Source organism: Acanthochromis polyacanthus, chromosome 19 (genome assembly GCF_021347895.1).
Source record: "Acanthochromis polyacanthus isolate Apoly-LR-REF ecotype Palm Island chromosome 19, KAUST_Apoly_ChrSc, whole genome shotgun sequence".
Lineage (NCBI taxonomy): Eukaryota > Metazoa > Chordata > Actinopteri > Pomacentridae > Acanthochromis > Acanthochromis polyacanthus.
Window position 1 is genome coordinate 25,149,353 of NC_067131.1, and position 22,107 is coordinate 25,171,459.

At 40.1% G+C, this 22,107-nt stretch overlaps 1 protein-coding gene across 1 annotated transcript in view; it reads left to right on the plus strand.

The window, feature by feature from the left end:
- Nucleotides 1-2,371: 2,371 nt before the first annotated feature.
- Nucleotides 2,372-22,107, plus strand: part of dnah9 (dynein, axonemal, heavy chain 9) — a 213,947-nt gene continuing 194,211 nt past the window's right edge. Inside the window, exons 1-11 of the mRNA XM_051939132.1 lie at nucleotides 2,372-2,763; nucleotides 7,157-7,353; nucleotides 7,446-7,604; nucleotides 9,854-9,984; nucleotides 10,145-10,356; nucleotides 13,720-13,953; nucleotides 14,117-14,284; nucleotides 14,727-14,843; nucleotides 14,938-15,088; nucleotides 20,419-20,533; nucleotides 20,742-20,810. Of these exons, the coding sequence (XP_051795092.1) occupies nucleotides 2,410-2,763; nucleotides 7,157-7,353; nucleotides 7,446-7,604; nucleotides 9,854-9,984; nucleotides 10,145-10,356; nucleotides 13,720-13,953; nucleotides 14,117-14,284; nucleotides 14,727-14,843; nucleotides 14,938-15,088; nucleotides 20,419-20,533; nucleotides 20,742-20,810 (1,907 nt within the window). The 5' untranslated portion in view covers nucleotides 2,372-2,409. The remainder of the gene's footprint in view (nucleotides 2,764-7,156; nucleotides 7,354-7,445; nucleotides 7,605-9,853; nucleotides 9,985-10,144; nucleotides 10,357-13,719; nucleotides 13,954-14,116; nucleotides 14,285-14,726; nucleotides 14,844-14,937; nucleotides 15,089-20,418; nucleotides 20,534-20,741; nucleotides 20,811-22,107) is intronic.

Here is a 22,107-nt window from a genome sequence, read left to right on the forward strand (position 1 = left end):
GCGCGCAGTACATGAGAGGAGTGCCCGGAGTGCTGCAGCATCTTGCCTGTTTTGCTGTTTTCCCCTCTTCTGCATTTAGTACATTTAGTAAATAATAAAGGAATTACGTTAGAATGCTGTATTGAGTCTAACTTGTCCTAATACCAAAATAACACGAATCTGCTAGGACAAACGAGTAAAGTTTCAATATGTGATTACACTCGTGTATCCCTCTCGATGACGTTGTTTATCAAACTTAGTGCATTTACGCGTGTATATGTGTTACATTGTTTATTTATTTCTATCTAGAGTTCAGAATTGCATGACTCCTCTGACGAAGAGTATGTCCCAGACGCCCCAACATCTTCCTCCAGAGGTCGGGCATCTAAACGAAGTCATCAGGCGGGCTATGGAGGCCGTGGTCGGGGAGCGACGCGAGCACCCCGAGCCAAAAAACGTCCTGCAGTCTCTTGGCCTGACAAGCCGTGGGATTGGTAACTTTTCTGGAAGTTGCTGATCCCTGATGCTCTCTCCTCCACAAGCAAAACAAATGTGCTCGCGGTTGCGTAGTGCGGAGCTCGCCCACCTCTGCATGGGCTTGCTTGCTGTGCGCGTAACCGTTGATTGACAGCATGACAAAGCTGAAGCTCGAACTTGATTGGTCGGCAGCAACCGGCGCTTTTTGGAATAACATGGGGGTCTATGAGAGGAAGGCGGAGCTCAGGAATAAATTTTCATATCGCGTTATACTAACTTTATATTATAGTATCGAACTAGACTAACACATTTAAGCTTTGTTAAAAAATGATACATAAATTGAAAACAAACGGAAACTCCGGACAGCAGCTTTAAAGAGATTTAAGATGAGCACAAGGAAACTTTGTCTAATTCAACAGAAACACACACCGATCAGGCACAACATTGTGACCACCTGCCTAACATTGTGTTGGTCAACTTTGTGCTGCTCAAACTCCTCTAACCCAGTGGGACATGGACCTCTGGCACTGGGATGGTGGCAGTAAATTCTGTGGGTTCTGTGGGTTGCAGGATGGCACCTACCTAGGTCAGGCTTATCCTGGCACATCCCATGAATGCTTGATAAGATATGGATCTGGGAAGTGTGGAAACCAGGTAAACACCTTAGCTCTGTCATGTTCCTCGGGCCACTTCAGAGCAGTGTTGAATTGAATTGAATTTATTTATTTGATAGGGACGATGCAGTTTAACATCATGCCATTACTTAGCATGAATCTGATGTGCTGCACAGAGAGTTTATAGCAAATGCTAGTTTCCAACTCTTGTCCCTAGATGGGCCTTTAAATATAACAGTCAGAATATATAACATCATCTTTTTGCGATGTGTTGGGGTGCATTATGTCCACACACCACTGTGAGTTATACTCTTGGATGGGATGGCCAGCTCTAGCCACCAGAAGGGTCCATCATTGGTATATTTTCATATACACGGCAATACTTGGACTGCTGCCTACCTACATTTGCTCCTTAAAGCTGCTGTCCGGAGTTTGAATTGCAGCGTCTCCCAAAACACTGTTGGTCCCACCCGCCCTCCCTCTAATTTCGCCCCTTTATTTGTGCACGCGCGCAGTACATGAGAGAAGTGCCCGGAGTGCTGCAGCATCTCGCCTGTTTTGCTGTTTTCCCCTCTTCTACATTTAGTACATTTAGTAAATAATAAAGGAATTACGTTAGAATGCTGTATTGAGTCTAACTTGTCCTAATACCAAAATAACATGAATCTGCTAGGACGAACGAGTAAAGTTTCAATATGTGATTACACTCGTGTATCCCTCTCGATGACGTTGTTTATCAAACTTAGTGCATTTACGCGTGTATATGTGTTACATTGTTTATTTATTTCTATCTAGAGTTCAGAATTGCATGACTCCTCTGACGAAGAGTATGTCCCAGACGCCCCAACATCTTCCTCCAGAGGTCGGGCATCTAAACGAAGCCGTCACTCAAGGTTTTACAGCAGAACGTTGCATCATAACATGATGACTGATGTTATTCACGTCACCTGTCAGTGATCATAATGTTGCGGCTGATCCTGTATAACAAAACAGCACATACTGTGTAGAAAATGTGCAAATATCAAAATTAAGAAACAAATTGCAAACATAATTTTGGAGTGGAGGGGGCCTTTAACTTTCTGTCACACCTCATTCTAATTATAATATAAATGGTCCCTTATACCTTCAGTTGTATTACTTGTCACACGTTGACAACAACTTTGCCTTGAAACTAAAACAAAAGCCTGACATGGAACAATAGGTGTCAGTCTGCAGTGGACGGGCAGAAGGTCCTGGTCCTTGGTCACATTCCCATAGCAACTGCCTGATCAATGCTAACACTGGTTGCTATGGAGGCCGCGACACAATCAGTTCATCCACTCTGACCGAGATAGCAGACATGGAGGACTCACCTGTCGACGACGACCCCAGACTGGACTTCATATCGGACTGTGTGCTGAGGACTTTCAAACTGAAACGAGACAAATGGCAGAAATGCGTGTCCAGCGAGAACAACCTGCAGCTGCTGCAGGAGTTTGTGGACAACCCCAAACAGAGGCTCCTGCTGATGTCTGTGACCGCGGCGGGGCAGCTGCAGCCCGCCGCCTTCTTCGCTGCCAACTCCAAGCACAAAACCGTATACTTTCTGAAACTGGACGAAACGGCTCTGAGTCCACAATCCATGAAAGAGAAACTGGTCTACGGGGACCTGTCTTACGCTCCACTGGACCAGTTTTCTGCTCTAGTTGAGGAGGTGAGCAGCAGAGCAGAACACGTTAATTATTGTTAGCTACATGGAGGGCGGGTTGGAGCGAGTGGAGGCTTAAAGTTAGATAAAGACCGGCACTTTGTCAGTAACCCAATAAAACACCCACCCACCCATGGTTTTCGAATACCGAAACCCATGGTTTCATGTACTACTGCTTTATTCTTCTACTCCTGCACATTTCAGAGACAAAATATTAAACTTAGGACACCAGGACTTCCCATTTCCAACTGACATTTTCAGTATCTGCAGTTGCCAAGCGGATCTAACGATGCAGTTAGCAAATAAAAAAAATCAACAGCACAAATATTGGCAAGACCTAAACATTTGGTTAAATTGTCAAAGATACGCATCTAAATGTGGGGGGTTGAAATACCAGTGATGGGGAAATGATTTAAGTACAAGGTAATGGCAAAGCAATCAGGTAAAATGAATAGATGAGTGAAAGAGCTAAATAACGTTTAAACCGTTATATTAGCAGCCACTTATAGTCTATAAAACTGTAGTGAAATGGCTAAAACTGTTTGCTGCAAATAATGACTAATAGTTGAACTGCTTATAACTAAAGAACAAATGGTTGAATTTGAAAAGGTTAATGGTAAATAGCTAATCTTCAGATGGATGAATTTGACAAGGTCAATGATAAATAGCTAAAGTAATATCTAGGATAAGCTAATGCTTATCCTAGATATGGCCAAAAGCAAAATTATTTCTTTTTAGTAATAGCTAATGGTCCAAATAACTAAAACAATTTGGCTAAATGGTTTAAGTGGTTAAAGCTTACAGCTAAATGCTGGTAATATTTAGCTATAAGAAATGACTAGCGTTAAAATCAATGAAAGTAAAGGCTAAAGATTTAAAATTGTTACTGCAATGACTGAAACTGGCTTGTAGTAAAATTTATGAGCCAGGAGTATTGACTAATTGGTTAAAATCACAAGAAGTAACATCAAAATGTTTAAAAGTGGTAGTACAATGCTTGAAATGGGTGCAAGTGTAAATATTAGAGAAGTAGTTATCTGTAAATAATGGCTATAGTTGAACTGGCTAAAGGTAGTGGCTATATGCTTTAATTTGACAGTGGACCATGGCCATCAAATAGCTATTACTTTAGATATTTACCATTGTCACTGGTAAATATCTAAAGTAATAGCTAATGCTAGAAATGGCTAAAAGTAAAATTGTTTGGAACAAGTATTGGGTAATGGCTGAAATCACACACACACACACACACACACACACACACACACACACACACACACACACACACACACACACACACACACACACACAAAGACTAAATGGTTAAAGTAGTTAAAACGTGTGGCTAAATGCTGAAAATAGTTAGCTACAAGTAATGCTATGGTTGAAAATACTAGAAGTAATGTCTAAATGTTTAGAATTGTTAATGTAATGGCTGAAATTTAAAAAAAATCAAATCAGCTTTAATGTTATCATAGCGAAATGAGAGAGCGTTTCTCCAGGGTCCAAAAACCAGATCAGCAGTTTAGTATTCTGGTAGCTTGACAGAAATGGGTTGAAGTAAGACAGTCAATAGAAACTGCCATAATGCTTCAAAATGTTCAGTGGTTAACAGTTCCAATGTCTAATGGTTGGATTTGTAAGCATAAATGGCAAATGCTTGAAATGGCTTAAAGTAAAATTGTTGGCCCTAATTGGTGAACAATGGTTTAAATGACTAAATGTGATGAATGGTTCAAAGTGGTAGTACAATGGCTGAAATAGGTGGAAGTGTATATATTAGACAAATTTAGACAAATTCTGTAAGTAATAGATATAACTAGGGCTAGGCGATATGGCCTAAAAAAAAAACTCTGATTTTTTCACAAAAAAACCCGATTTACGATTTATTCGATTTTTTTGATTTTTTTTTTTACCCACTAGCTAAAATCAATTTGCAGATGACAAAGAAATTGTTCAAAACAAGTGATGCCACATAACCCGAACCAATTGCAAACAAGAATATCACTCAGAGAGTGCAGTACTCCGCCAAGGATGCTCAGTTGACGTATCATTTCCGACATATGAAATCTTCAATAAGCAATTACCCTGTGCTGAGTACAGACATGTGCTATGCATGTGCATGTCATGTATTTATACCGAATCATGTGTAAATTTCTCTTTTAAAGGTCTGTTGATCAGTTCATCAATTTTGGAAAGCCTTTGTTTTGCTCATGTTAAATAAGCGTTCCCTCCAGGCTTTTATTTTGAAAGCATATATTGAATGCTACAGGCTTTTATTATGTAACCATTCCAATGGCACATGAAGTGATTCTTTCAGAAGTTTCTTGACATGATGAAGATGTGGGCGAAAGTCTGAAAATTCACAAAAAGATGAAAGAAAATGGTTCCACGCTGTTGCTGTTTAGCAAAGGATGTGTCTAAAGTTGGAAGCAGCTGGAATGATGACAAAGTCTCACGGTGAAGAAATGAGTGAAGGACAGAAAGGTGAATTTGTGTTCACAGTAAGGCTGATGGCTGAACTTAAGGTGTCTGGCTGGGGTTTGCTACATCATGACCTAAATATGTAGCGGGCGGCAGGAATTGATGGGACTCATAAACACCCTACATTTTAATCATTTGTTCCTTGTATGATTTCCAACTGACAAATAATGGTCAATTTGTAGTAGGATCGCAATCATGTGATCGTCAGTGGGAAACTGACAGTGTTCACTTCATGGTTACAGTGACACCATGTCTGCAGCTATGTATCTCCCAATGGGAAATCCCGAACAAAACCATGGATCCAGATTATAAACCGCATCATTGCCAAAATCTAATCACTTGGTCCTTGTGCCATTTCTGACCTTCCCTGAAATTTCATCCAGCTCTGTTGGTCTGTTTTTGAGTAATGTTTCACACAGACAGACGTACGTTGATGGTCCCATAACTCCGCCATTCCTTGGCGGAGTAATAATGACTGGAGATACATTTTCTTTCTTCGGAGTAAGATCTGCACCGCTCGCCGCCATGTTGGGGAGCCGGGCGTGCGCTGTGAACTATGGGAGCCCAGCCGGCAGGCGTTGGTGGCGGATGTTGAAGAGAAAATCGATTTTCATTAAAACATATCGACATTAAATATGAACTCGAATTAATCGATAAAACCGATTTATCGCCCAGCCCTAGATGTAGCTGAAATGGTTATCAAGCCATCACCTCATCAGAGTTCCCAGATAGCAAACTATGGGTGAATCAATGTTGAATCTATGTTGAGACCTAATATAGAAATTATACAGAAAGCGCAAGGTTGATAAAATGTTGAGTCAACGTTTGCTTACATGGATTACATGTTTGCAAACATAGATTTAACATTAATTAAACATTGACCTGTCAAACATTTTAATTAAACCAAAATACAATGTTGATTCAATGGTATCTTTTAAACACAAACTTCAATGTTGACAAAATGCTGTTGAATCAACGTTGATCCAACCATCAATCTTCAACCGTAACCACTATTCAACCTTCCATCCATCCATCCTCTATACACCGCTTTATCCTCATTAGGGTCGCGGGGGGTGCTGGAGCCTATCCCAGCTGACTTGGGCGAAGGCAGGGGACACCCAGGACAGGTCGCCAGTCTGCCACAGGGCTATTCAACCTTCTTAACCCTAATAAAGTGTGATTTATGTTGACTCAACATTTTATCAACCTTGTGCTTTCTGTATAATTTCTACGTTAGGTCTCAACATAGATTCAACATTGATTCACCCATAGTTTGCTATCTGGGATTTGTTCCTTATGAAATTTATCTTGTGCTGTATAAGGAGACACCCCTCAAAATAATGCAGCAGATGGTTTCAGATTTGATTGGACAAAAGATGAATGATGAAATTCAAGAAATTAAGGTAAATACAGAAGAAGGCCTCAATGCGCTGTTAATTTTGGATGTTCAGTATTAATGACTGTGGAACTATAAATTAAGGAACTGTGGCTGAAAGTATCTTTTAAAAGTCATCTGTATTTGCTGTTAACTTTGTGACTTCCTACTAGAGCTCTGATCTGATGGCCAGTTAAATATATATTGTGTATGTGAAAGTGGTGGAAGAGAAGAGGGTGAATGGTCTGCCATGAAGGCAGCACAGCTTAGCAACATAGTAACTGATACTGGATATAATTATTTAAGAGGGTTTTTATCAAGTTTATCATTTTTTTATAATTTTTGTTTTTCCGCTTTGGAGACTGTTTGTTTGGAGACTACAGAAAAATGCCCCCCTATTTTTCAGCACATATTTTTTATTTCATTTATTTTACCAGAGTAATTTTTTGCTCTTTACATGTCTCACCATGCTGTCTAAACCTCTTCTTGCAACATTACCCACATTGAAAAAAAAATCCTGTTTCCTTCCACTTCTCTCAGGTTGTAGTCCCATTGCTCTCAAACAGTAGGAACCACACTCAGTGGCCACAGGCTGTGTCACAGGACATCAAGCGCCATGTCCACTCCCTCAAGACCAGTGTTTCTGTGATGTCAGGCCAAGTCCAAGGCAAGACTCTGCTGCCTCTTCCTGCAGGTTCAGAGAGAATCGAGCAAGCCGCCCTGGAGACAGACAAAAGGTAAGCAAACGGCTGTGGGATGAGGGATCATGTCAATGCATCATTTGCTGCACTCATATATTCTAAAATGGTTTACTTGTGAAACATCACAGGGGGGAAATAGTGGATAAGAGCATTATTCACTCCTTGGAGTCTGCAGTGATTGAGTGGAGCCATCAGATCCGTGCCATCCTCAAGATTGACTCCTCCGAGGCTCTGCTGGAAGGCAGAAACCCCACACCTCACACAGAGCTGCTCTTCTGGAAGAACAGGTCTGCACCTCTGTTATTACACACACAGAGTAGCCATTGGCAACTTCTGGGAAGCATTTGCTTTAGTGTCTCAACTGTGACAAAATAGCACATATCCCTACAGAATCTCAAAGTTGAATTCTTTTGTAAGTTTTTGCTGGTGCTACTAATTATTCCGGTTTCAGAACACCTGTGCTGTCAAGTGAAAAATGTAATTTGCAGCCTTGTGCTCTCTTTATTTTTTTGTGGAAATGAATCTCCTTACATAGCAGAATTTTATCTTATGAGGCCAATGTTCTCTACTTTTACCGTTAGTGTTTCAGCTGAAATAATGAGAAAAAAACTTGTTTATTTTTCATTTGTTTTTTACTTGAACATTTGTCGTTAGGTTTGTCCACTCTGTTTACATCAGCCATTGTTTTGTTCAGACTTTGAAACTAAGTTTTTAATTGACAAGTACATATCCCTTTTGACTGTTTACACCAGACATTAACATGCATCTGGGTTGATCTGTTCTCAAGTGGACAACCATAAGTACTTCAATTCACACCTGACATTAGAATGCAAATCCACATGTGTCATGAGAGGCCAATTCTGATCGCTCTATGCCTTTCTATGTGTAAATAAGCATGTAAATCCTCTCTAGTTGCACAGACCCAATGCACTGTTGTTTAAATGGAAGCAACAATGCACTCCTGCACCTCGCTTGAGGGTGAGAATCAGTATGCACTTCTGTTTTTGCAGATGAAGTCAGTTGAGTGGCCGGTCCTTTAATAAAGACACCTTCATGTACATACCACTAAAAGAATGTGGCCCTATGTGCCCTTCTCCACCTACAAATGTGGTCAGAGTGGCTGGATTTCTCTGAATCCTTAATGTCTTAAGTGCGTTCATGCATGTACTTTGTGAATTATGAACAGTGGGTTTATTGTACTTCAGAATTCTCCCAAGTGTCTCTCATACATGGAGCACAAAGCTACGCCTTACAGTTATGGAGCTGGTACTGATTGAATTAGTGATTTTCAGGTAGCATTTAAAAAAAACTCTTGTGCTTAAAGAGTTAAAGCAGCATGTAACACACATACTAGCCCATGCAGTGGTTTGGGATAGTTGTAACTAAAAGTTTACCTGCAATGACTGCCACGTGAAACTCTTCATAGCTAACTACCTAACAAAACCAATGTCAGCTTACGACAAGCTAGCATTAAGTTATCATATGACCTGTTCAAACTGAAGAATAAAAGTAAAGCTAATTAGAGGAACATCTTGATCAGTCTGACTCACCAGATGTCGGCTGTTAGTGATGCATTTCATGGAGCTTTCTTCTTTCCTTCTGCTATTTACATGTTCCTGTTTTCAAATTTGCCATGCTATTTTTCTTTTAGTCAATGTATTATTTTAATGACACTTCTCAGCTCTCTGCATGCAAATGTTTACCAAAATAGTTCCTCTGTCACAGGGTGTTTTGAGGGAACACCAAAGCTACATCCTTTGCTTAGCCAGACCTTTTTGTTTTCCTATAGCAAATGATAATTAAGTGCAGCAAGGACATTCTATGCTGCAGAATGGGCTCGCTAAGAGAGATTACCTCTTACTGAACACTTGACTGTTTATGCTGTTGGATTTATGTTGTTAGGCAGCTGGTTTATGTTTCATTTCTTAGGTACTCCATTAATTAATATGTTATTGCAGTCTGGAGTCCACCATGGGGACAGATTTCCCAATGGTGGTAAAAAAGTATATCTTAAACAAAATACTTAATCTTAGTCATAACTGAAGTGGAAAACAGAATATACACATCACTGAATTAAATGCATTTGCACTTTACAAAGTAGTTCTTCCACAGAATACTAAATAAACCATGTCCCGTTACAGAAACTTGCAATGTGAAGCTTTTTATATGGTCAGACCACAACAACTGCTCCTGTAGAAGCTCTTTCGGGCCTGTTTTCTTGGCAAGGAAAAATAACCGGATAAAAACAAAAATGTTTGACATATATTTCATCCCTGAACTGTTGTTCTTGCTTGTTGCAGTGACTTCCGTTTATATTGCTTAAACAGCACTGCAGAATCTTTTAGTGACCTATTTACTCATTAATGTTCAGACATTCTTCACGTTTTAATGGTTTATTTCAGTAGGTCACTGGAGAGCTTCACACAAACACGTCAGACTTAGTAAAGACTTGTGAAAAGCTGATGCAATCTAATTAAATACCGTTCTACAATTGTGACAGCAATCTTTTTGTTTTCCACCTTTTTTCTCCTTGTAGATGTGCAGATTTGGAGTGCATCCACTCCCAGTTACAATCCTCGAAGGTGATTAAAATGGCAATGGTGTTGGATGCCGTGGAGAGCAGCTACTCCCCGGCGTTCACAAACATGCAGCAGGATGTACTTGGAGGTAATGGCGCCATCTATTTTTCTGATAAGAGAGACAAAACATAATGAAACAGTGTGTGTTTTTGTAGGGTTTACATGTGATTTAGAATGATTTATCATCATTTACTTTTTCAACTGTATTTTAAATTTAAAATGACTACAATCACATCTTCACTTACCAGCTCTGGAGGAGGCAAAGGATATTTGCACCTACCTGAGGCCCCTTCAGTCTCTGTTTGAAGACATGGAGAACGTAGATTTTCCTGATGTAAAGGGTCAAATCGGCCCTTTGATGCACACAGTATGCCTGGTGTGGACCAACTCTCGATACTACAGCACCCCAGCGCGTCTCATCGTTCTGCTGCAGGAGACCTGCAACCTTCTCATACAGCAGGTCAACAGTTTCTTCTGTATTTTTGTGCTATCAAACTTTATTGCTAAGTATGTCTACTGCAATGTTTCTGAAGTGCACTTATCAAAGATCACCTGTCACAACAGAGTGGGTGGGCGGAACTGTGATTTTTCTTCTCGGATTTTCTGAAGTTTTTCTGTCTGTGGGTGGAACTCTTTTCTTTGTTTGCTCAACCAGGAGTGCTTCTACTGTTCCTGCTATCAAATTCCCGATCATTCAGTTCCTTAATGTGGAGTTTATTGGTAGTAACTCGCTGTTTTCGCTTCAAATAATATAGCGTTGTAAAAGCCTTCCGCGGGGAAAGACCTGTCAGCCACCAGGGATGGATTAACTGACTAGGGCAGCCTGAGGCTCCCCAAAGTTCCTTCTACTCTCTTTCGATTGTGTACATATCACATGGCATTTAAGTACACACAGTGCACATGACAGACTATGCATAGCAGTTTAATTTTATTTTGCCCACAGTGCCACAGACTAACCAGTGTTACTGTCTGCCAAGTTTACTGTATGTCAGTTTGGAATAATTTCATCTTTCTTTCCTGAAGCAGTATTCACCATGTAAGCAGAATATCAAAGTCCTAAACTGGATTCTGACATGCAGCTACTAAACAACACAGAGTCAGATTATAACGGCAGTGTATCACAAAAACAGAGAAAAAACAGTTGAGAATAAATGAGTTATATGCCAAGAAAACATCAAGAACACAGAATTTCAGAAATTACATTTACCAGACAATACCCTGATGTACCTTAAGATTGTAACTCTCAAATTTATAAAAATAGTAATAGTGAAAATAGAGTTTTTGCTTCACTTTGAATGGTTGGAACATCACACCGCGTGTTACGCCTGCAATTGGTGACCTAATCAAATTGTATTTTGCAGTTAGATTTAGGTGTAGGTCAATACTTGTGATTTTAGTCCAGAATCACCATACTGGCACAAGCTCTGTTGCTTCTCCTCACTAACGTGTGCGTTCAGCATTTCTGGTGACCTCTGTGGAGCAAAGAGGCGGATTCAACCTTGCAATGTAAACCGATGTGGTTGATGGAAAAATAATTCTTGTAAACTAATCCATATCTCAGTTTTTTTCTTGTAAATTTATGACTTTTAACTTCAAAATTCTGTTTTTTCTGAAAAGATTACTTGCCACCCCCAGATTTTTTTACCAAGAATATCATTTACACCCCATCATACACGAGGATCGATACGGCTTGAATTTCATGGAATTCACTTTTCTTGCTTTCTTTGCACCAGCCTTAGTAGCTAGAGCTATATACCTCGTCTTAGACGCAACACCTGTTTAAATAGAGGATTCAGCTCCACACAGTCTGCCCTGAGACTCTGATGTACTCAAAAAACCGACAAATTGTTTCAGTTTTTAAAAGCTGCTCTCTGCTGACACCATAGTCATTGGGGTAGTCAGACGAATTCTGAGCACAACTTCATAGTTGGGAAATGTCTGTCCAATGCCCGTGGGAAATTGAAGGGTTTGAAGTGTTGTAGTGTTCTTTGGAATTCTATCTCTGATCATCCTCCGTGTTTATGTCCTGATATTTATACTCGTTCAAAAGTTTGAGGTCACTTAGAAATGTACTTATTTTTGAAAGAAAAGCAGTTTTTTTCAATGAAAATTACAATACATTAATCAGAAATCCAGTCTAGACATTGGTAATGTAATAAATGACTATTCTAGCTGATTACCTCCGCCAAGGAGGTTATGTGACACCCGGCGTTTGTGTGTCTGTCTGTCTGTCTGTCTGTCTGTTAGCAAGGTAACTCAAAAATGCCTGGGTAGATTCACATGAAATTTTGAGGGGATGTAGACTATGGTAAGAGGAAGAGCTGATTTAATTTTGGTGGCAATCCGGAAAGGATCCTGGATTCTGCATCACTTTGAATTTTTTAGTATAGTATGTTTTAGTATGTGGTCCAAAATAGGACAAAAACATCATAGGTTAGAATGTCGTCCATCAAATTGAAGCAAGGTGTCCAGATAGCTCAGAGACGCAGGTTTGATTCCAGCTCATGTTCCTTTACTGCATGGGTTTCCTGTTTTCCTCTCTATCCTTGGCGGAGGTCTGCACTCTCTGAGTGCTTTTCTAGTTTTTAATGGAATCTCTACAGAGGGGTACAGAGGCCCATTTCTGGCAACCATCAGTCATGTGTTTTACTGCTACATATCTAGCTAATGATGTTGAAAGGCTCATTGATGATTAGAAAACTATTGTACTGCGAACAAAAGCACATGAATAAAAGTCTGAGTTTTCATGGCAAACATAAAATTGTCTTTATGACCCCAAACTTTTGAACGGCAGTGCACATGCTGACTGCATAAGTCTGCTTCGGTTTCTTTGGAGATCAGTGTCCTCTGTTTCATACAGCTTAGTCAAATCACAGGAAATCAGAACATGTCAAATCCTTGAAGTTGCATTGAAAAGGAAAATTATAACTACAACACAAAACTTCATTGAAATCCCTTTGCTTATTTGTGTGTATATGTATTCATTAAAAGAGATATTGTTCTACATTTATCCATCAGTGTTGATAGGCTATTTAATGGGATGTATAACCAGTCAGACAGTGCTGTGAGCGGAACTGCTAAGAGAGGTGGCTACATCAGAGCCAATGAAGCACATTTTTGTTTTTATGTTTTTTGATAGTTGAGAATCGGTTAAAAAAAAGAATGATATCAGTAATTGTAAAAATGCTAAACATCACATTCAGTCATTGAACGATCTGTTGTCATTTCCACTTGTTTTGTGCTGCTGGGCTTGAATTGGGATTTGGGGTATTGCTAAACATAGCTGTCCACAAACAAATGTGGACAGTGGCTCTTTTGGAGAACCTAAAAGCGCATGCACTTTGAGGCAGTAAGGGGTTCCCTGCTCTGCCTCTCGTGTTTGATTGTGCTTGCCACAACTACTTAAAGTTGATGATGGTTGAACTCAGTGCCACAGCTTGCCTTTTAATGAACAATGCAGAAGGCATGGAAATAAAGGAGCAGCTCTGAGTCTAAAGCAGGACTATAGTCATAGTAGAGTAGTGGTGTGGACTCTCCTTTATAAATGCCTTGAGGTTGGAATTTGTTTGTTGCCATCTTGGTCATTTTGCAAATGATAGTTGCATTTAGAGTACAGTAGATGATGAAGCAGTGTATGCTTTTACCTTGTGATTGCTAGGTGTCCACCCTATGTCCTACTTTTCTGCAGTATGCACGTCCATCTTTCATGTACATTCTATATTAAAAGTGTAGAACCCTCATGTCACTGAGTGGACAATATTACCAAAACTGCAGCACATGTGTATTGTAAGCTTACATATCCCAAACTGACCTCCAACACCAGGCCCGGGCGTACCTCGTTCCAGAGGAGGTTCTGAGGGGAGAGGTGTCCGAGTGTCTCATGAAGGTGCAGACAAGCTTGGAGGTCCTGCAGCTCTTCAGGAGCACCTATGAGGACCGTAGAGCCAATCTGAGACAGTACCAGAAGAATGGGAACTTGGTTAGGTCTTGGGACTTCCATCCATTCTTGGTTTTCTCTGGACTTGACCTATTTGTTGACAGAATCAAAATCATTAAGGTGAGCGTCACATTTAATCAAAATGTGCCAACTCCTAGAAATAATGCCTACAGTCTTTGTGTGACAACTGGAACGTGGCTTACTTTAAAAAAACAGACCTTTCTTTTCAATGATACACCAGTTTACCTTGATGACTAACTGTCTCCCATTTGTTTCCCTGCAGGACGTCCTTTCAACAGCTGTGAACCTGTTGAAGCTTGAGAAATTAGAGATTGGAGGTGTCAGAGGGCGAGCCCTAAGCCACCAGGTCCAGCTGCTCCATCAAGAGTTCGTGGACACTTTCAAAGTCTTCACAGAGAAGCCTGATGACTGCTTGGATGTCAACAACGTGGTATGGATTATTAGGATCAAAGAGTGAATGGGAGTTTTGCTGACTTGCCTGCTGGGGAAAATAGACTACCATTTTGCTGAGCAACTTTAAAGGAAGCTCATTTTCACAAGGGTTTTATGAAATATGAGAAGCTATAAGTCCAGTGCCATTTTTATCCCTGAATATTTCTATGTCTGGCAAACACCATTGCAGCAGTGGCCACTTCAGTGTTTGAGAAGTGAATTGTTTTTCCGCCAAAACAGACTTTTTTCACTGCCATCCAGCTGCTTAAACAGCTGAGTTATAGCTACAAAAGCAATTTGCTTTGCTTGTGAGAAACAGTCAGTGTTCCCTGTTGAATGGCTTTGAGTCAGTGAGATGTGAAAAGGAATATGCTGTGCGTTAGCTCGCACTGCTGTGTGGTGTTTTGGCTGTCGGTCTAACTGAGCTTTCTGCCCTGCAGGAGTTTGAAAAAGATGTGAAGGAGTTCAATCTGAAGGTGGATGACACAGAGCGACGACTAGGAGCCATCTTCTGTCTGGCCTTTGATGATGCCTCCGGACTAGAGAACAGCTTCAAGGTCTGGGAGTGTAATCTCTTTTTCTTACACGCGTACACACACACACACACTTTCACACAAGTATAAAGCCCTTTCACCTATCTGATATCTGCAGGTTCTGGATATGTTTGGCAGCCTGCTGGAGCTCCCGTTAGTGGCCGCAGATGTTCTGGAAAGATACCCATCTCTTTGGTCAATGTTTGACAAAGAGCTGGATTGCTGTAAACTTCTCTACAACCAACACATTCAAGCTACAAAGGAGCTCGGTGAGATTCATGACAGTGTCTGTACTACATAATGCAGTGTGCGAAACACCATGTTACAATCGGAGGTCCTGATTCTGTGGGTGGTACTTTCAAAACAGAATAGTTATACATCAGCCACTCGATCCAAATAGCTATGCAGGAACAAGGACTTATTTGTTTAAGCCTTTTTACTTTGTTCTGTGGGATAATGATTGTTGTAGGTCTTAACAAAAAACTACCAGAGATACATAAAGCACTTTTATTTTTTATGTGTATTAGTTCAGTATCAGCTATCAGACAGACTTAGGACTTTTAGAAATGAAGATTTTTACAGCTAATAGACAGTATCATACCTAAAGAAAGTAAGCATCCTTGGCTCAGCTGACAGATCTTGTATCTGTGCAGGTTCCCATAAGGTTGAAAAGTAATTTCAAGCTTTAATCTAAATGTTCACAAAAGGCGTGAGATCAAACTCAGCAGTAGGTGGCATACAAACTAAATCTGTAAACTCAAAAGAGAACCTATGCTGTCCTGCTATGTTGGATTTAGTAGGGCACATGTGTGCATCTGATTCACAAAGATCTTCATTTATCTATTTTTGTGTCAAGTGTACCCCTGATTTCTTATCAGAAAGCAGAAAACTTTTGGTTGCCCTGCAGACCATGCAGCATTCCTTTATTGACACAGAGACAAGTATTGCACATCTTCTAATATTCGTTTTTGTGTCCAACCCATGACATGTATATTCATTGTATATAAAACGACAGATGTAGCCTCCGAGTCTGAAAAATGAAGCCCACATGGAAGTGCAATATACATTCTTTCTCACTGCCAGCAGGGGGCGACTCCTCTCGTGGTGAAAGAAGTCTGATTTTGTAGAAGTCTGAGAAAATTACTATACTTCTCATTTGATTTGTTACCTCAGTAAATATTTTCCTAGTGAGTTTAAGATCAGGATATGTTTTAGAAAGAGCTAATTCTTGATGTCGTATTGAAGGCCCTCACATTCTCAGTTAAATAACCCCTCACTTTTTACGTCTTTCAAAAGAATAAAAAATACAAAAATAAGATGGCAACAATCAAATTTTGAAATGAAGACTTCAGAACAGTAGCCCTCAAAGCAATGGACAATGTCACAATCGCCTATTTTATTCAGGCAGGTAGCTAAGACACCAGCATGATTTTCATTAGCTTCCCATTTACTGTCGACATTGTCCTTACTGCCCTTTCATTTTATGGTCTTGTAACCAAGAGTATGCTTTGTTTCCACTCTGATATCACATTAAACTCACAATGTGTTTGACAAACACCATCATTTTCATTGAAACTGTGCTTGAACTTGTGAATTAGTGCGCCACAGTGGATACCCTTTAAATTACATTTGATGCTTAAATACAATATATGGCCTCCAAATTGCTGTTAAGGCTTTAATTACAGTATTTTTTTGTCAAGGCAGAGCAGAACTGTTTGTGTGTTTGTTGAAACTTGCAGGTTAGGTGGAACATTGGCAAGGGAAGAATCCATTTAATTTTTGTGCAGATCCAGCCCTCTTTCTTTAGAATTGTGATGTAGGTCATTTGCCTTGGTGGAGGAGTACGCACCTCTAGTTCTGCTGTGGTCTTTTAAAAACATTAAAGTTTAGAAAGCCACAGAAAGATCAACGGTATTGTGTAGATCAGTAGAAAAAAAAATGTTAAAATGTTGTTTTGACGTTTTCAGAAAGTCCAAGACGTCACATTGCTTAGGATTTATTCCTCTCAAAAGAAGCAAAAATTACCCTTGTTACTTTCAATAACCTACACATTAGACATGTCAACTGTTAAGGGCAGTGTTCAAAGTCCCCCTGTGTTTATTATAAAACCCACTATATTCACTGCCTAGCATTTTATTTACACTGTGCCCTCAAAGTAGTTCCAAAATAAACAGTTTACAAGTGAGGTCTGTGCTGTGAAAATGTTATGAATTCTGTTTTTTTAACCGCAAACCAGACTCCTTTCACCTCTGTCATATTTTGCTGGATGCATAAGTTTTGGCTGGATATGTTTGTTTTTGTAGTTTAGATGAAGCAGCCCTTTAAGTTTCAGTGAGAAATGGACCTCTTTTCTCTCAGTTCTCTATCGAAAAATGGCCCAAAAAGTACTTGTAGTGGTGAAATGTTTGAGATCAGTGAACAGTGAGATTCATTAGAATGCCTCAAGGACACTGTGAAAGTTGTTACAGGAATTAAACCTAGAATGGTTTTGATTTCCAAACTTGTTAATTAAAAAGAACAAGATTGGAGTTTTGCTGACTTCAAAACCCTCAAAAACCCCACGCACCCATAGTCCACCCACAAAGTTGTTTTCAGTTGTATTGCCTCCGCAAATGAGACCTCTTCAGAGCACTGTTTGGGTGTCTACAAAATGGACTTAATTGACATCTGGTTGATAGTTTTGTTGCTCCCATCAGGGTGGGATCGAATTCTGTGGGTCCTGTCAATTTTAGTGGACTTCATATCATAAAACGACTAAGCAGTCTTCGCGGGGTACAGCGCTCTGAGTGCTTTTCTCATTTTTTTCTGTGGCTCTGTCAGTCTGTCCCTGCCTAATGCATGAAACAATCTATTTAGCTGTTGTACCAATCAGCCACAACAATATGACCACTGACAGGTGAAGTGAATAACATTGATCATCTTGTTACGATGCAGTGTTCTGCTGGGAAACCGTGAGTCCTGACATTTATGTGGATGTCTGACATGTACCCATGACCTAAACATTGTAGGTCAAGCAACCCCATCCACCTCCCTGTCTCCCATGGCAACAGCAGTCCCACCCTAAGCAGGACAATGCACTCTGACACACTGCAAAAACTGCTCAGGAGTGGCCCAGGGAACATGACAGAGCTAAGGTGTTCACCTAGTTTGCACACTCCCCAGAGCCAAATCTTACTGAGCACGTGGGATGTGCCAAGATAAGCCTGGTCTAGGTAGGTCCCACTCTGCAACCCACAGGACCCACAGAATTTACTGTTACCATCCTGGTGCCACAGGACATCCCCAGAGGTCCTGTGTCCATGCCCCACTGGATCAGAAGAGTATTAGCAGCATCAAGGGGGCCAACATAATATTAGTCAGGTGCTCATAATGTTATACCTGATTGGTTTATGTCCGTATGGGACACATCCATGAACACAATAATGCCACTCCTACAAATATTCTGCTGTGACACTGAAGAAACAAAAATCTTCTGATAATGAAACTGGATATGACAGAAGAATATTTTAACCTTTCAGTGACTAAGACATTATTTAATCTCAATTAGTTTCTCCTGGTTGTAACAGGTGATTATTTGAGTTACCGTTACCTTTCTATCTTCTCTTCTGACCTCTGACGTTGTACATGGTGATTCACTGAATTATGGCGGATGGCTGATGGCACCGCTGCCAGGCTGTGACAGCTAATAGAGGAATATGGAGTCACTAAACTAAATCTGGTGCTCTGTGGATCACTGTCACACTAACTGTAATGAACAAACCAAGTTTTATACAACCATCGCATGATCACTACGGTTGTAACAAATTACAATGCTCCTGAAGAAAGCCCTCAGTCATCCACATGCACTAGACGACATGGAGGAGATACGCAAATCTTTACGCCCGAGGAACTCTATATACTTCAATTTGTTAATTTTAGGCATCATATTGATGTGTTAATCAAACTATCAAATTGTGCTGGTTTATTCTTTAAACTACGACATTATCTCCCACTCTCTGCTCTTCTTTCTTTGCATAGATCCATCATTAAACCATATATCAACTATTGTAACATAATATGGTGTAACACTTTTCCAAGTCATCTCATCAAACTACACTCTTTAGAAAAGAAAATAATTTGTGCTTTTACATCGTCTGCTTTTGCAGCTCCTTCTGGCCCTATTTTCTTCTCTCTTGATCTCCCGAGGCTTCCTAATTTTAACATCTATCACAATGCCTGTATTATGTATCAGGTCATCAACCTACTCAATAAACACTCATGCGAGCTCATCCCAGTCTCCCGTCCCCTCCACACTCATAACACCAGGGAAAAAAATGTATTTTGAGGAAGAAGCATAAACTTAAATGTACCAGCCTGAGTGTTGCTTGCAGGGGTCCGCAAATCTGGAAGGAGTTAGATGGGTTCATTAAATTATCAGTCCTTTTCTTCCTTAAAAAAATGTTAGAAAAATACAACTTTCTGCCTGTGTATAATCTCTGACAAAATCATGTATTGTTTGGAAATGATGCTGTCTGTATATGTGTGTGATTGTGTGTGTGCTTGCGCGGCTGCTTGTGTGTGGTGTGTGTTGCTGGGGTAGGGGGTGGGGGTTGAGGCTGAATGTGGGTGATGTGGTTTTTGGTTGCTTGGGTCCCCTAATTATAAGCACATTTGCTTCCCTGGGGTTCCCTTTCATGTACATCTGCTGTAAACTACTTTGGTAGAATATATTTGACTTTCTCTGTACATGAGTAAAAATGAATCTGAATCTATCTGAATCTGGCATCAGCAAGGCATTTTTGCACAGAGAATTACTTCTCACTGGATATTTTCTGTTTTTCGGACTGTTCTCTTTAAACACTAGAGATGGTTGTGTGTGAAAATCCCAGTAGATCAGCAGTTTCTGAAATAGTTCTACCACGTTCATCTAAATTACCTTTCTTCCCCATTCTGAAGCTCAGTTAGAATTTCAGCAGGTCATCTTGACCATGCTTACATGCCTCAATGTATTAAAGGCATTATGGAGGATGTTTTTTTTGTTTAATTTGTCTGATTCACATAAAATGAATATACTGACCTTTAGTGGACTTCTATGTATGGTCTCTAAAAGAATAAAAAATAACAAAAAATAACTGTGGACATGGCAGGACCTGAAAAACATCAGCCAATCAACGCGCTCGGACCGAGGCGTTTGCTTTGCTCCCTTTCCTGTCAATCAAAAATCTTCCGGCTCAGGCCTAGTTACGTAGATTACGTACGCCTTGGACTTACGTGTTTTCTGTATGTGTTGCTTTGGTATAGCTTCGTAGTTAGCTGGCGACTTGTTTTGCTCATCTTTTTTACATAATGGCAGATAAAGATCCAGGGGGACCCAGCCATAAAAGACAACTTCACGAGTCCTACGCAAGTTTCTGGAGGGGGGCGTTTCTTCGTAAATGTTAAGAGGGGGGAGGTTAGAGGGGGGTGAGGGAGAGGTTGTATGTGCGCATGCGCATGCTACATTCAAAGTTGTAGGAAATTAAATCTCCTCTAATGCCTTTAAGTTGAAGCCATTTGATTGGCTGTTTAGACGTGTGTGTCTGTCTGTATAGTTCTGAGCAATGGTATTTGACCTCCTCAGGTTCGGCTCCAGTGAATAAGAATATGCCAGCAGTAGCTGGAGGGCTGAGATGGGCTCAGGAGCTACAGCAGCGCATCCAGATACCTTTCTCCAAATTCAGGCATTTCTCCTGCTCGTGAGTCTCCTCTTTTGCCTCCAACAAAGAATAAGCAATAATGCATAAAATTTGATGTGGTCATGCATTTCCAGTGGTCTCAGTGTGAATTAATCACTCTGTGAGCTGTTTTAAAGGCCTCATAAAAAGTATGCTTTGGAATATCAGCCGGTGGACAGATATTGAATATAACCTTTGCATGGGTCATAAAATTTCATCTCCTCTGCAGGTGTCTGGAGTCTGCAGAAGGAGCCAGAGTCATCCAGAAGTATGAGGAGATGATGCAACTCTTGGACAGGTGTGTGCAGATGGTATCTCAGTGTATTACACTGTATGTCATCAGGCTTAGATGTATGTATTACTGAATAAAAGAACAGAATGGAAGATTAAACAGAATAGACAGTGATGGAAAAGGACAGCACTTTATTGGACTGTAAATATAAGAGAGCCAACAACTTGAATCAGTTATAAGCTCTGTCTTTTACAGTTTTTCCCCCTGTAATTTCACGCCAGCCCTGTTTTTAAGCTGAACATTTCTGATTTTGTTAGTTGAGTGTATAACATTTATGAAGCAGCCCCTTGTGGAATAGCATGTAGACATGCAGCTCTGGGCATGATTTATGTTCTCATTACTGTGGTGCAGCTCTGCAGATTATTTTAATCCCATATGCTCTGGGTGCTCACTGATGCCAAGTGAGAAATGGCCTTCTAGACCACATCAGAACCCCGCAAGATGAAGTATCCCATTGGGAAGGAAATGTTGTTTGTAGGGAATCAAGCTGAGTGTCATGAGAGTCAAAGAAAGATTTTCTATTGCTGGACTTTTTAAAAAAATCGCACAAGGATGAGCAAAGTCATACACTGCGAATGCCTCTTGCCTCTTTTTGCCATCCAGTTTAAACTCATGCAGCTGAATGTTGAAGTTAAATGTGTTTATTGTTTTGTTCACTCCCTAACAAAAAAATCTCTCTAATGTGATAAAGTTTAACTGCAACACAAACATTCTCTGAAATTACATGCAGTTGAATCTACAACTCTCTTAAACAGTTGCAATGTACATGGAACATTATATTCTTCAGGATTGCTATATTAGACTGCATTCATTTGCAATAAACTAGCAATTGAGTGTATAATGTACTATATAGTAGATAGGGAGCGATTTCAGTAGTTCCAGGTGTGTGAGTAAGTGAGATCCTATCAGCCAGAATAACTGAAAACACCTGTGTGGGCTTTCAATGCCTTTATACCTCTATTTAGTTCGGTTTTGTTGTTTCAAGCAAAGTTACTGTTGTTACTTTTTTCTTTTTTATGTGAGCATGATAGCAATAAATCACCTCTGTTTAAACTCTGATGGCTTCCATCCTACCACTTGCCTTATCACTGTGGTCAGGGTCCTCACACTTCAGAACAGTAATTCTTTTTAAACAGCCTGCTGGGTTTTTCAGATGTTGCCATTTGATTTACCAGCAATGGTTATCCCTGTATGTACGATCAAAGGTTAAAAGCAAAACAACAAAAAATGATGGTTCAGTTAAACCCTCGTAAAAGCAAGAAACACTTACTTTTGTTTAAAAAAAAAAAGACTTGACTGATCT